General features: G+C 34.7%; 2 protein-coding genes across 5 annotated transcripts; both read right to left on the reverse strand.

Moving 5' to 3' along the window:
• Window positions 1–364: 364 nt before the first annotated feature.
• Window positions 365–4,128, reverse strand: LOC107773075 (uncharacterized). Of its 2 annotated transcripts, none has more exons than XM_075229859.1 (4): window positions 3,780–4,128; window positions 2,490–3,115; window positions 1,523–2,038; window positions 365–642 (listed from the first exon to the last, which is right to left on the reverse strand). In XM_075229859.1, the coding sequence occupies exons 1-4, from the start codon at window positions 4,051–4,053 to the stop codon at window positions 610–612; spliced, it is 1,449 nt and encodes a 482-aa protein (XP_075085960.1). In that variant the 5' UTR covers window positions 4,054–4,128; the 3' UTR covers window positions 365–609. The 2 variants fall into 2 exon arrangements, with proteins under 2 accessions (XP_075085960.1, XP_075085959.1); XM_075229858.1 differs by having other exon boundaries at window positions 365–878; window positions 3,780–4,117.
• A 5,064-nt stretch (window positions 4,129–9,192) lies between these two features.
• Window positions 9,193–12,254, reverse strand: LOC107773626 (heat stress transcription factor A-4c-like). Of its 3 annotated transcripts, none has more exons than XM_016593031.2 (3): window positions 12,128–12,254; window positions 10,732–11,838; window positions 9,193–10,409 (listed from the first exon to the last, which is right to left on the reverse strand). In XM_016593031.2, the coding sequence occupies exons 2-3, from the start codon at window positions 10,945–10,947 to the stop codon at window positions 9,402–9,404; spliced, it is 1,224 nt and encodes a 407-aa protein (XP_016448517.1). In that variant the 5' UTR covers window positions 10,948–11,838; window positions 12,128–12,254; the 3' UTR covers window positions 9,193–9,401. The 3 variants fall into 3 exon arrangements, with proteins under 3 accessions (XP_016448517.1, XP_016448515.1, XP_016448516.1); XM_016593029.2 differs by having other exon boundaries at window positions 12,058–12,240; XM_016593030.2 differs by having other exon boundaries at window positions 10,732–11,873; window positions 12,058–12,240.
• Between the last annotated feature and the right edge of the window lie 872 nt (window positions 12,255–13,126).

Here is a 13,126-nt window from a genome sequence, read left to right on the forward strand (position 1 = left end):
GACTTGACTAATTCAGATTAAGATCCATTATAAAGGAGGAAACAGTCCCCATTAAGAGTTATCTATTTTCGGGGCTCGAACTCGAAATCACTGTTTATGATAATCAAGCTTGATTTGATGTTTTATTGGTGGATAGTAGTTGATTTGTTTCTAATCTTTTAGATCATCAAACTAATCATTTTAAAATCAACTTTATGATATGTTTGACTGTTTTATATTTGATTTGATGACATCTCTCCAGATTCACCATTGTGACTTTACAACTAGTTAGTTGTTAGAAGGTTTGGTTCAACCACTTCCACTTTAAGCCAAAGCTAAATTGCTCAAACCAGAAATTTAAATAACTAATTTCCATGAAAGAAAATCAGTGAGAAGCTTCTTTCCATATCTCAATTTCAAGTACACAAAAAAAAAAAAAAAAAAAACATCCAAGTACACAATTGGATACAAAAAAATTAAAAATACATCCCTTGGGGAAAACTTGTGGTCTTTCTTCAGACCACATTGAATTGAATCTTCCCATACATGAATCATCCAGTATTCACGCAGAGTTCGGAAAAGGGTCGCAACCCAAGGGTTTGATGTTGGTAGCCTATCTTGATGCAAGCATTAGTGGCTGATTTCACGGCCCGAACCCGTGACCTATAGGTTACACGAAAATAATTTTACCGTTGCTCCAAGGCTCCCTCCGTAAAAATGAATAAGAAAGAAAAAAGAAATTAATCCCCCTTCCTTGTCTACTGCTACTACTTTTTCTTAGGTACAAGAATGTCAAAATCAGTAACAGTCCACTCTGCCACTTGATTTGGTTCTTTATAAATTTCTGTTCCCAAATTAATTGAACTCCATTTCCTCCTTGCTGGTTTAGTTCCTGGATCCTAAAACAAAACATGTTCCATCATTAATTTTAGTGTATTTTCTAAGTAATCTTGCCATTAGCCCATCCCTTCTATTATCTTGTCTTTTTTCTCGAGTATTGTTCTAGCATTTTACTCTGTTTGTCCCAATTTATATGACACTTTTTTTTCGAAATTTATATTTTTTTAATTTTGATCACGTATTTGAACATAGAATCTTTAAATTTTTAAAATAAAATTTACATATTTGAAAAACATATTTAAAGTACTATAAGTTATAATAATAAATAATTCAAAATATTTAAAAGACATCAAAAATAGCAGTCAAAGAACAACTCGTTCGACTCTCAAGATTCAAATACCGTCACATAAATTGGGATGAAGGAAGTAGTAAACAAGTCTACTTTCACTATTTAACTTTATCCTAGGACAAGTTTTCCAAATCATGGTTAGAGAATAATGATATATAGTAAAGATATTTTACACCGACAGTGTAGTATAACTTGTGATAGCAGGTAAATTACCATTTTTACTACGTTACTAATTAATGCTGATCAAGATTTACCTATAATTATCTTATAAAAATCTGATTATATAAATAATTTTTAATACTATTAGTGCAAAGAACTTAAACTAAATCAAGAAAAGAGCGGATTGATCCAAACCTGGTAAAAATAAAGTGAATGTGACAACCTCCCAACATCAAGTTCCCATGTTCTTGGATCTCCAATCCAACCATCTCCTTTCCTAGTAGGATAACCATAATCTCCCCAAACAGGATGTGGCAAAATCTGCAGAATTTCCTGAGGCTGAGGATTACTATAAGGATCACAATGAACACTAGGCTGTTCAATATGTTCTCCATTTCCAGGTGCACAATACATATGATAAGCCTCATAGGGAAAATGAGTCGTATCGTTTCGATGAATTCTTGTTCCATTAGGGAAAATGTGATATGGTGGACATAATTTTGGGCTATCTGGTTTGCACCAAGATGGTGTTTCTGGATTCAGGATCATCTCGTTGTATCGCGTAACGTCGGATGTTACATTGCCATCACATGGATTTCCATTGTTCTTCCAACAACTTCCCATGTCCATTAAGTAAAATTGGCTGCTTGGACCTCCTCCCCTTATCACATTCAATGTGAATCTCACCTTAAAATTTGGTGATTCTGGTATCTGCAAAACACAAAAGTAGCAATAATCTCAAAGATTCATAGGGGTGAGTACTTAAAATAAGGAAAAAGGTCCAAATTTACACATCAGCTATACGAAATATCTTAATTTTACCTTTTGTTATACTTTCTGGTCATTCATGCTCTTATCATTAGTAAATCATGTCGTATTTGACTCAAACTTTAATGGAGCTCTAACATGGACTGAATGGATTTGCTAAGTTACTCCTCTACTTTTGGCTATAATGTAAAATTTATCCTCCTTTACACTTCAGGTTGGAGCTTCGTTAGGGTCGAGGACAAATACGAAATGATTTACTAACGACAAGGGTATGAATGACCTAAAAGAATATAACGGAGGTTAAAATTATGATATTTCGTATAATAGAGATGTATTTTTGACCATTTTCCCACATATGTAGCAGACAAGAGTTAGAAAATTAAAGTGTACTCACAATTTTTGACATGCCCCTAGTTGGATAATGGTATCCACCAGAAAAACCAAATGTGGCATCTGATCTTAGGTAAAGCATAAGCCAAGGATACTTAGTTGATGTCCTCAACACATGGTGAAAAATCCAACTTCCTTTTCCTATTTCTTTCTGCCATTTAACAGAATAGAAAGAAATATTCTCTTCTCTTGTTTTACTCAATCTACTATTCAAATCCCATGTTCCATAAAAACTTCCCTTAAGTGTAGTCCTATTAAAACCTTGTAATGTTGTGTAATTGTGAAAAATCAATGGCTGGTTCATACATCCTTTGCCAAAACATGGAAATCTGTTATCTGGACCATATGGACCTATTTTTTGACCGTTTTTCGGACATTTCGCAGCATAAGTATCCATATTTCCATTTTTAAGCATGATCATCCAAAATTGCCATGGTTTTGGCTTGTCTTGAACTTCACATTTTGATCCCAAATAGAGTTCTTTTTGTGCTGCATATTGGTCAATATCAAGAATTGCCTTTTTCTCCAATCCAAGAAAAGGTTTTCCTATCCCTAACCTGTTTTCCTCCTCTGTCACTCTATGTACCAACATGTATGGTATTGCACTGCAAAGTGAACAATTATTTGCCCCTGTAAAGCATAGCCATTAAATCACAAGACAACCTAAATGATTGGAAAAAAAAATATGCGAAAGTGACACTGTATAGTCGCTCTCAAAATAATAGCCGATATATATATATTTTTTGTATATATACATTCTGTATGTTATATACAAAAATTATACAAATTTTATACACTTTTTCGGCTACCGAATGTAAATAATTTCTAGAGCGGGTTGAAAGTGAAAAAAGCCCTTGAAATAAGGAACTCAACTCGAAGGCAGACCTAGAGTGTTAGGAGTCAGTTCAGCTTAACTTATTATTAGCATAGACTATAAGGGGTCGTTTGGTTACTAGAATTAGGATTATAATCTCGGGATAGAATTTGAGATTGTATTTATTCCATCTTTGGTTACTGGTATTAGCTAATATCGGTACAAATTTTATAACAAAATGGTGGTATTAACTATTCCAAATTGGATGCGGGATTGACGACCCCAAAATTATAATCATGGGATTGTTAATCCTTGTATATCCCACTTTGTAACCAAAAGACCCCTAAATATATATATATGTAAAAAAAACCAAGAAAAGTAGTTTAAAGATTAAGTGTTGAACTCATATTTTGAAAGAACGCACAATCTTTGAACGTTATTAAGTTTAAATTCTGAATCCGGCTCTGAACATCAACTGACCTTGTGATTGAGGAGAAGCTTTATAGACATCAAAGCAATCAGCAGCTCTTGGACTGCCCATTTTAGTTACTTCTTCTCCAACTTCATTGCATTGATTCCATGCTTCTATTGCAACTCTTAGCCCATCCCTTCTCATCCCTGGATCGCCCACGGCCGAGATGTAGTCATTTCCATTAATACTTAAAGAAGAAACTACAGAAAAAGACACTAATTTGATTGCAAGAAGAGAAAGAAAAATAAACCAAGAACAAGAAGAAGTAACATGTTGAGCCATTGGTAAGTTTTTTAGCCTATGTACAGCTTGCTATAAATACAAAACCATGGACAACTACAAAAGGAAGGACATTATTTTAAAATGTGTACTGTAGTTTAGATTTCTATGTGAAATTGACAACTACTCACTTTATTGTTTCATTAACTTTTTAAAGCCAACTTCTTTGAACATCTGTCCTTCCAAAAAAAAAAAACAGCAGTGGCCTAAGGATTTTGTGCTAATAGGTCGGTAAATAGGATTTTTTGATAGTTCGTCGCTAAATAGGATTAACGACAGGTTATTGCTGTTTGGAGACGAAATTTTTCCATCGTTAATTTCTATTATTTTTTTTGTTGTAGTGTTTTCTCTTGTCATAACTACTGTGATTATACTTTCATTAAACTGGAGTGTATCGGAAATAGCCTATTTACCCAACGGGAATCTAGTATTTAAGTTTTATGGGTTCAATATTTAAAGTTTTTAACATTGAACTCATTGTATTTTTAAAGTTATGGGTTCATATTGTTATATATTAATTAATATTAGTAAATTTTTATATATAAATTTATGCACCGCGTCAAAAGTACAGTTGAACCTGGTGATGATACATTGCACCGCCTCTGTTTTTACCTTTACAAAGTAGGGATAAAGTCTGCATACATACAATTCTTTTCCGATCCCGCTTGTAAAATTTCACTAGATATATTATTTTTGTTGTAGTGTTTTTACCTTTGGTTTACGACTATACAAGGGATTGTAAATTATGCTATGCAGCTGGTTTTGTTGTTGACATTTGCTCCACTTTTCTCATGATTGGTTAGGTTCCAACTTGATTTTGCAATCAATGTTTTAAAGTATCTTTTTACCAAAACCTCTGAAAAGAAAGGTCCAATTGTCAGCAACATCACCTAACAAATTAGATGTTGACTGCCTTATCTTTCTGTGAACTAATATACGTTCACTTTAACTGTTTTGTGGACTTAACTAGAAATTTATTGATCCAACTCAAAAGCAATGGAGGGAAAAAGAAAACTTTGTTCTCTATTTCACATGTATATTAAAACAAGTTTCTATTTGAAACATAAATATACAAGTAGACAATCACTAATTTCGACAAATATTCCTTAATTTTAAAAGTGTAATGGGTCCGGTGGTACAAAATTTAAAGATTGAGACCGTAAAATTTAAATTTTGGATCCGTCCGGAGATGGCAAGAACTTGTTGAGGAAGAAAAATGGGAATTCTTGAACTCAAAGGATGCTTTTTATCATGTTAGAGGTAACAGAAAGTACAAGTATCGTGTTTTAGATAACTTAAGATGCAAATATTCTTTTCCAAGAAAATACTAAACTTTGAGAATTTCTTTGGTTTTTCTGAACTTTATATTACCAAATCCAACCCCACAAGAAGATAGGGTAGATGGAGCACCATTATTGATCATATATCCATTTGAGGATGTCTTTAGCAACTCCACTTTGAACCATTTGCTATAGGATTGGAATTTTAGGCTCTTTTCATACATTAAAACACCATTTGGCAAGGTTCCGACAAAAAGATAGATCTGAACTAACATAATTATTATAATTTAAGTTTTTCGATGAGAAAAGGGGATTATCCTATGATACGGTGTAGAGGAGCGTGTCAGAAAAATGGACATGTGAAGTAAGTAATGGTTAAATCTTCCACCACAAACCCTCTGAAGCAAGGATACACACGACTTAATTTATTTTTCTCCAGATTAAATTCTTAATTTTATATGTAACCATTATTTATTAACATCATATTTTGAGTAGAACTTTATAACATTCTTGATGTGTTAGAATTGAATGGTATCTATTAAACTTATTATAATTTGATTGTTGTTATTCAAATGTTTCAGTTAACGCCGTATCACTTGTACAGAGAATTTTGCCAACCAAAGATAATTTGCGACTCAAAAAAAAAACCTTTCCTTTTAGTTCGGTTTCCACGTAAGCTTCTATGGTGCACCTATTTGCAAATGATACTGTGTTGATTGAACAATGAGGATGTCAAACAAAATTTTGAATTGTGGAAAACACTTTAGAGATTATTAACATATACTTAATTATGGTTACACCTCATACGGGATGTAAGTGTAAAATTTTCATAGTATAAGGAATGTAAGTGTTTAATTTTATAATATGGGAGATTTATTCGAAATTGAGTCATATAATATAGGGGTGTTTAGTGTAATTGACCCTTAATATAACATGTTGTTTAGTAATAAAGTGAAAATTTTATATTTCTTTTACCATCAAGAATCTTGAAGGGGAGTCTTGGCGTAACTGGTAAAATTGTTGTCATGTGACTAAGAGGTCACGGGTTCAAGCCGTGGAAACATACTCTTGCAGAAATACAGGGTAAGGTTATGTACGATAAACCTATATGGTCCGTCCCTTTTCCGGATCCCGCACGCATGACGAGAGCTTAGCACACATGGTGCCTTCACCGTCAAGAATCTTATGCTTTATGGTCTAATAAATTGTTGACTCAAACAGCTCTACGCAACTTCATAGACAACTAGACAACCAATCACTCTCTTTGCTTAGATATGTTTTTGGCCTTTTTTGTTTCTCAAAGGCCAAACAGAGCATCAAATATTTGACTGCTATTATTTCCTTTTGATAGGAAGATAGTAATTTCAGACAAAGACCAATTACTTAGTTTAAGAGCCCACCTTTGAAGACTAACTAACAACCCCCACCACATGGTTTTACCCCATTCTTTTGCTCTCTGTGTGTACAAACTTCTCCACAATGAAAAAAGTTAAAAGTAATGGGTGAATAATACTGGGCTGGTTTTAGCATCTAAGGCATTCCAAGATTTTCACATAAAAAAAAAAAAAAAGGACAGCCCGGTGCACTACGCTTCCGCTAAGGGCCGGATCACAAAGATCTATTGTACGCAGCCTTACATGCATTTCTACAAGAGGCTGTCTCCACGGCTCGAACCCGTGACTTCCTGATCACATGACAACAACTTTACCAGTTACGCCAAGGCTTCCCTTCAACTTTCACATAGCATATCCTATATTGTTTTCGAAAGCCAGTTGTGTCCCGGCTAACATACTCGCACATCAATTATTTCATTGGATAGTTGATACCTCCCACCAACATACGTAACGAATAACTCCGCACGACAAGACTCAGACAGATAAAAAGAGATCACCTAACTTCTTTTTTCTCTACAGACAGTGACAGAACCAGAAATTTATACGAAGGGAAAATTCTAGAATGTCACAGTTGGAATTTGAACCTACGACCTAAAGCAATTTTGGACCCCTTTACTGTTATACGTGAATTTTTCTTCATGTCAAGGGGATTCAACAACTCACGTATAGCCAACAAAGATCATTTTTACTCTATTTATATTGTGTAATTTTCCGATGACGGGGTCCGGTCCCTTCACTCTATCTAGTTCCACCCATGTCGGCAGATTAGAACACTGGTCTCTCTAAGGTTTTCACCTACTTCATTGATCGCCAAACCACACCCTTAGTTGCAGATCCTATATACAATTTCAACCATAAGGAACCAGCATATAAAATCAACCAGCCATTGAGGTGTCAAATGGCTGAGTAGCAAGGAACTGCAGATAACAATAAAGTATCTAACAGCTAGCTATAAATAGAAGCTGATGAAGGATCAAACAGGTTAACATCGGCGAACACTAAATTCAAGCAATCCAGGGTAAAACTGTATAACAGCATAAACAGCAGAGCTGAACTGTTAGTACAAAACAATGAACCTGCATGTAAGATCATCGGAAACTTCATGAGCATCCTCAACTATTTCAGATGCAAGACTCGTTTAACCTCAAGTCTCGCGGAAACAACTCTTCGGATTATCGTAACTTAAGCCACTCGCATTCTCACCATAAGACTCTCGGATCCAGCTCAGTCGTCTCCCAAGGCACTTCAGGATATCTGGATTTGCAGCCATAACAACTTTCTCAACTCCAGACCAACAATATGCGTCAGCCACCATATAAAAACTATCCTTTTCGACTTTGATGACATAAAAGAGATTATAATTCAATGTTTCACAGGCTATTTCAGGCCTAAGAAGTTATACACTAGTCAAATGTGGAAAACAACAAACAAGAAACATCAGCCAAAACGATGAAAAGTTGACAGATTAGCATTAGTGCACAAGTAATGTTCCATCGTTGCTGATATCTATTGGCAATCTTTTGAGGAAATTGCACCACATAAATCAGTGTATGTAGTCAACATAAAATAACCACCAGGAAATGGTGTGAGCTACTGAATACGTTGAGCAGAAAGTACTTCCTCATTGGGAAGATTATCCAAGGCCTGGTAAACCATTCTTAGGGGCAGGAATGGATTAGGTTTAATGCCAAGCAATTGTGTATAAACCAGAGTTCATACCCTTGACAGCAGGGCAAAGGTTTCTCCTTTCATCTAATTAAGTTCTATAACACTGAAATGCAACATCTGGCCATATTTAATTTGACAAAAAGAGTAAGAAGTTGAAGAATATATACCCTCCCCCCCCCCCAACAAACCCCCAAAAGAAAAAGTTACTGCATTCACACTCACACATAATTTCAGTAGTCGACTCCCCTGCTCACATAATTTCTTCTGTTTCTAAGAAAAAAAGGACAGCCCGATGCACGAAGTATCCCGCGTTTATGCAGGGTCCGGAGAAGGGCCGCACCTCAAGGGTTTGTGATGTAGGCAGTCTACCCTGATACAAGCATCAGTGGTTGATTCCACGGCTCGAACCCGTGACCTATAGGACAAACGGAGACAACTTTACCGTTGCTCCAAGCTCCTCTTCCTTCTGTTTCTATGAGCTAGCAGAAAAAATATCATGACGAAATCGTCTTTGAGGGATAGAGGCAAAACTCTCATCATTCTTAAACAGAACCACAAGTTTCTTAAACTACAAAGTTACCACCAAAATGGAATGCTATGTATTAGAAGTTGTCGTGTGTTTGGGCGTGTATACATAAGCTATATCTACCGGTTAGCAATATAAACAGTTTAAATCCATTACTTGATTGAGGATAATACTAACAACATGAACGGAATTTAGATTGAAAAACAAATCATTCTTCTGCATCTCATAACATGACCAGTAAAACCAAATATGAATCGCTTAAGCTTGCACAAGATTCAGAAGTATATAGTGTTAATATACCAAAATTTTATCATTCTCTATATCACGCCATGTCCAACAAGGGTAAAAACAAAAGAAGGTTAATATACCAAAATTCTATCTACTCTCTGATAGATCACTTTCTCCAGATTTACAACAAGCCAGAGGCAAAAAAAACATTCAGAAAACATTTACTATATCCAAAATAGCACATAACCTACCACATTACGTTCGCTCCGCTGGAGTAAGATGTCCCAACTGTTCTGTAAGGCTATTTACACTCTTCATTTTCCACCAAGATTTCCCGTGCTCAACTGTTTTGGATTCACTTTTTTGGCTATCAAAATCTTCCCGTTCTGGCTTTACATCAGATTCAGTCGAACCAGGGTTCTCGGTTAGGAATTGTTCCCAGAATACATCATTTACTCCTGTTGGACGGTTAGTAGCAGTTCCTATTACTACCACTTGATCTTCTTGTAGGGCAACTTCAGGAACAGTGATTCTGTTAGGCTCAGAATTCATGTCGATACCAGAAATGTTAGACCCAATATCGACATTTAGTTGTGAATAAGATATAGTAGGGCTGTCGGCGCAACTAATAGATGCATCTAAGTCCACTGAAGAGCTCCGTCTCATCCCATTTTGATCAACGTCATGTAGTATATTCTCCCAGAAGGTCAAAGAAGATTCCAACTGATCTAAAAGTTCCTTGTTGAGAGTCAAATGAGAAGTCGCATCCATACTTTCCCTAGTCGAATCTTGAGGAGAAGAACTCGCTTGATTATCTTCAAGGCCAGTTTCATTATAAAGAAAGTTGTTTCCCGGCAACCGTCTCTTTCTTTCATTCATTTCGAGCTGCGGCATGAGACTCAAACCCAGTCCTGGTTTATTTATGGCTTGAGCTAAAGTAGATAGCATGTTCTTTTGTCGGTGTTTCACTTGTTGGACACGTTCGGTAAAAACCTGCATTTGCATTTCAAGTCCTTGATAATCCTGTTTATGTCCTTGTAATTCTAAATGAAGCGATTCGTTTTCATGCTTCAACTTCTCAATATCTTCCTTATACCCTTGTCTTTCTGATTCAGTCAATGCAGATGAAACGCTATGAAGATTCTGTACAGAATGACTGTGAACGGGTTTCCGTCTATGGATATTCTTCAAAAGATGTGGCTCACCTCTAATAAAATCCTCATTCGCAAATTCCCATTGTTCAGGATCTACTTTCCTGAATCCCTAGTTTGACAAGAGAGGCAAAAGATAGGAGAATAAGAAAAATACAATAGAAGGTCCTTTTTCCTTTTTAGCCCGTCGGCCGAAAATAATTATGGGTGCTAGCCCATATATATAAAACATATACACCGATTATGTAATAATATGTATATTATATGCATATTCATGTATGTTATACATATATTTATACTTAATACGCAAAACGTATACACTTGCTGGCTATTATTTTTTAAAGCTGCCCAAAAATGTAATGATCCCATAAAAGATTGAATCTCAATTGAAAAGTAATATCGCTGCAAATGAATAAGTAAAACGGATTTCTTACATAAGTGTTTAGCTGTCGGATAAAGCTGGAAAAGTTATTGTGTTTGAAGTATCTAGGCAACAATTCTCTTGCAAAATCAGGAGGATTCCAAACAATGAAACTTTTATTATTCGAACTCCAGGAGACTATTGGATCTGTGGAGGGATCATCTACCATTTCGTATGTCTTTGCAATAAACGGAGGCAGTGCATTGGCACTACAAGGAGCTTCATCCATTTTTAGAATCAAATCCAAATCACAATGCAAAGCTCAACTAGAAGGGAGAAATCCCAGCAGACAACGAAGATCAACTTTATTAGATTCCCAGCGTATGCGTACAAACCAGACAAAATTTGTTAAGATCTTGATTTCCTTTGATAAATTCAACTAAAGCAACTCCCACCTGATCATACAAATTCTTTGCAAATTTACTTTTCCAATTCAATTCCCAGCTCCGGCCTGATCATACTTCACGCGAATCCAAGTTTCAAGACTATTTTTTCTATTTGTTACTCAATGAAACTTCAATGACTAACCATCAATCTCAAATTTCCTCCGCTGCAGATGTAACTAAGCAATAATATATACCGAAGCTTCTTTCTTTAACCACAATTTAAACAAGTCAACTCACATATAACCCCATAATCTCAAAGCTCAAACTCCTCTGTAATACATCATCAACAACAACAACAACTACGCCTCAATCCAAAGCAAGTCGGGTTCAGTTATATGAATCCTCAAAAATCATTCTTCTCTAATTGGACCTGTTTCATTCCGATACTCAATAATTTGTCTTTAATGAACACCAAGATTTCCAAAAGCTCAAAAAAATTGCAATCAACTTGATTTCCAATCTAAATCTTTCCTAAAACAAGTCAACTCACATATAACCCCATAATCTCAAAGCTAAAAAAATCCTCATATAATACAACAACAACAACTACGCCTCAATCCTGAACATGTCGGAGTCCGTCATATGAATCTTCATAATAATTCCACTCCAATTAGACCCCTCCATTCCAATACTCAATAGAAGATTCCCAGTTTTTTCTCTTTTTTTCAATCAACTTGACTTCCAAAAAACAGCTTTTTTCCCACTAAACCTCAGAAATTTCAAACCCAATTTTCCTGTGTTCACAACTAATCACAGTCAAAACAATAAACTGCAGAAAATGAGAAAAGTCAAAAACTTGTCAAATTTCCCAAAAACCCATTAACATCAAAGTCGTTAAAAACATAATCTTTTACTCTCAAACTTGAAGCAGAAGCTGAAATCACACATAAATACAAAGACTCACAAAAGTTATATAATCAGATATGCACAAAAATGAATCCTAAGAAATTTACCTGAAATAGAAAATTCAACAATGATCTTAAAAAGAGACGGACAAAGAGAGAGAGAAGGAGGACAGTTTACTTTGACTTCCCCTTTCCTTCCAAAGACTTCTTCTCATTGGGTTTTGATTCGTTGGTACGTCCGGATTTGGATGTTTATCGGGATCCATATTATATATTATAGGGATTTTCTGAATTAACGGAATGAGGGAGGGAGTAGGGCAGGGGGGAGAGGGGGAGATATGTATAGTACTTACTAAAATAACAAATGGAAAAACGGAATTAATAGCATGTTTGACCAAGCTTTTTCCAATCAAAAAAATATTTTTTTTTCTTAATTTGAAGTATTTGGCCAAGTTTTTTCGGAAATAAAAGTGTTTTTGACTCGAAGTAGAAGCAGTTTTTAAGAAGCAGAAAAAGTAGTTTCTCCCTAGAAGAAGAAGTAGAAACAGTTTTGACTTTTCTTTCTATCAAAAATATCCTTAGCAAATATTATATATACCAAGATAACCTTACTTAGTTTAAATTATTAAGTAATATATAATGATTTTTTGGATGAGTTTTCATATTTATTGAATGATTTTTGATATATTTAAATTATCTTGAAAGAATAAAGTACTTTTCAATTTTATTTTTCAAGTTTACTTAAATAAAAAAACTTAATTATTATCTTTAATAATAAATATTTATGATTATTTATCTACTTATATAACATTAGCTTTTAAGCTTATCTCTTCATGTCTTTGTTCGTAATTTGACACTTAAAAATACTTTTTGAAAAGCTTGGTCAAACACGATTTATTGTTCAAAAGTGCTTTTCAAATTGATTACTCAAACACAAACTACTTTTCTCCAGAAGTACATTTTGAAAAAGCACTTTTGAAAAAAACACTTCACAAAATAAGCTCATTTTTTCAGGTTGGCCAAACAGGCTATAAATTGAAAAGCAAATCAAATCGATTTAATGGGCGTTTGGACATAAGAATTGTGAAATTTCAGAAAAAAGTAAAAAAAAATACAAGTAAAAATTATATTTAAAAATTAAAGTTGTGTTTGGACATGAATATAATTTGAAGCTGTT

This window comes from Nicotiana tabacum, chromosome 14, assembly GCF_000715075.1.
Source record: "Nicotiana tabacum cultivar K326 chromosome 14, ASM71507v2, whole genome shotgun sequence".
Classification (NCBI taxonomy): Eukaryota; Viridiplantae; Streptophyta; class Magnoliopsida; order Solanales; family Solanaceae; genus Nicotiana; species Nicotiana tabacum.

What these genes read in the sequence shown, in the direction of transcription:
- LOC107773075 (XM_075229858.1), bottom strand. Translation starts at nt 4,053, where the DNA reads ATGGCTCAACATGTTACTTCTTCTTGTTCTTGGTTTATTTTTCTTTCT. An exon ending in CTAGGGGCATGTCAAAAATT is followed by an intron (nt 2,039 to 2,489) that starts GTGAGTACACTT and finishes TGTGTTTTGCAG; the next exon opens with ATACCAGAATCACCAAATTT. An exon ending in ATTCACTTTATTTTTACCAG is followed by an intron (nt 879 to 1,522) that starts GTTTGGATCAAT and finishes GTTTTGTTTTAG; the next exon opens with GATCCAGGAACTAAACCAGC.
- LOC107773626 (XM_016593031.2), bottom strand. Translation starts at nt 10,947, where the DNA reads ATGGATGAAGCTCCTTGTAGTGCCAATGCACTGCCTCCGTTTATTGCA. An exon ending in TCCGACAGCTAAACACTTAT is followed by an intron (nt 10,410 to 10,731) that starts GTAAGAAATCCG and finishes TTGTCAAACTAG; the next exon opens with GGATTCAGGAAAGTAGATCC.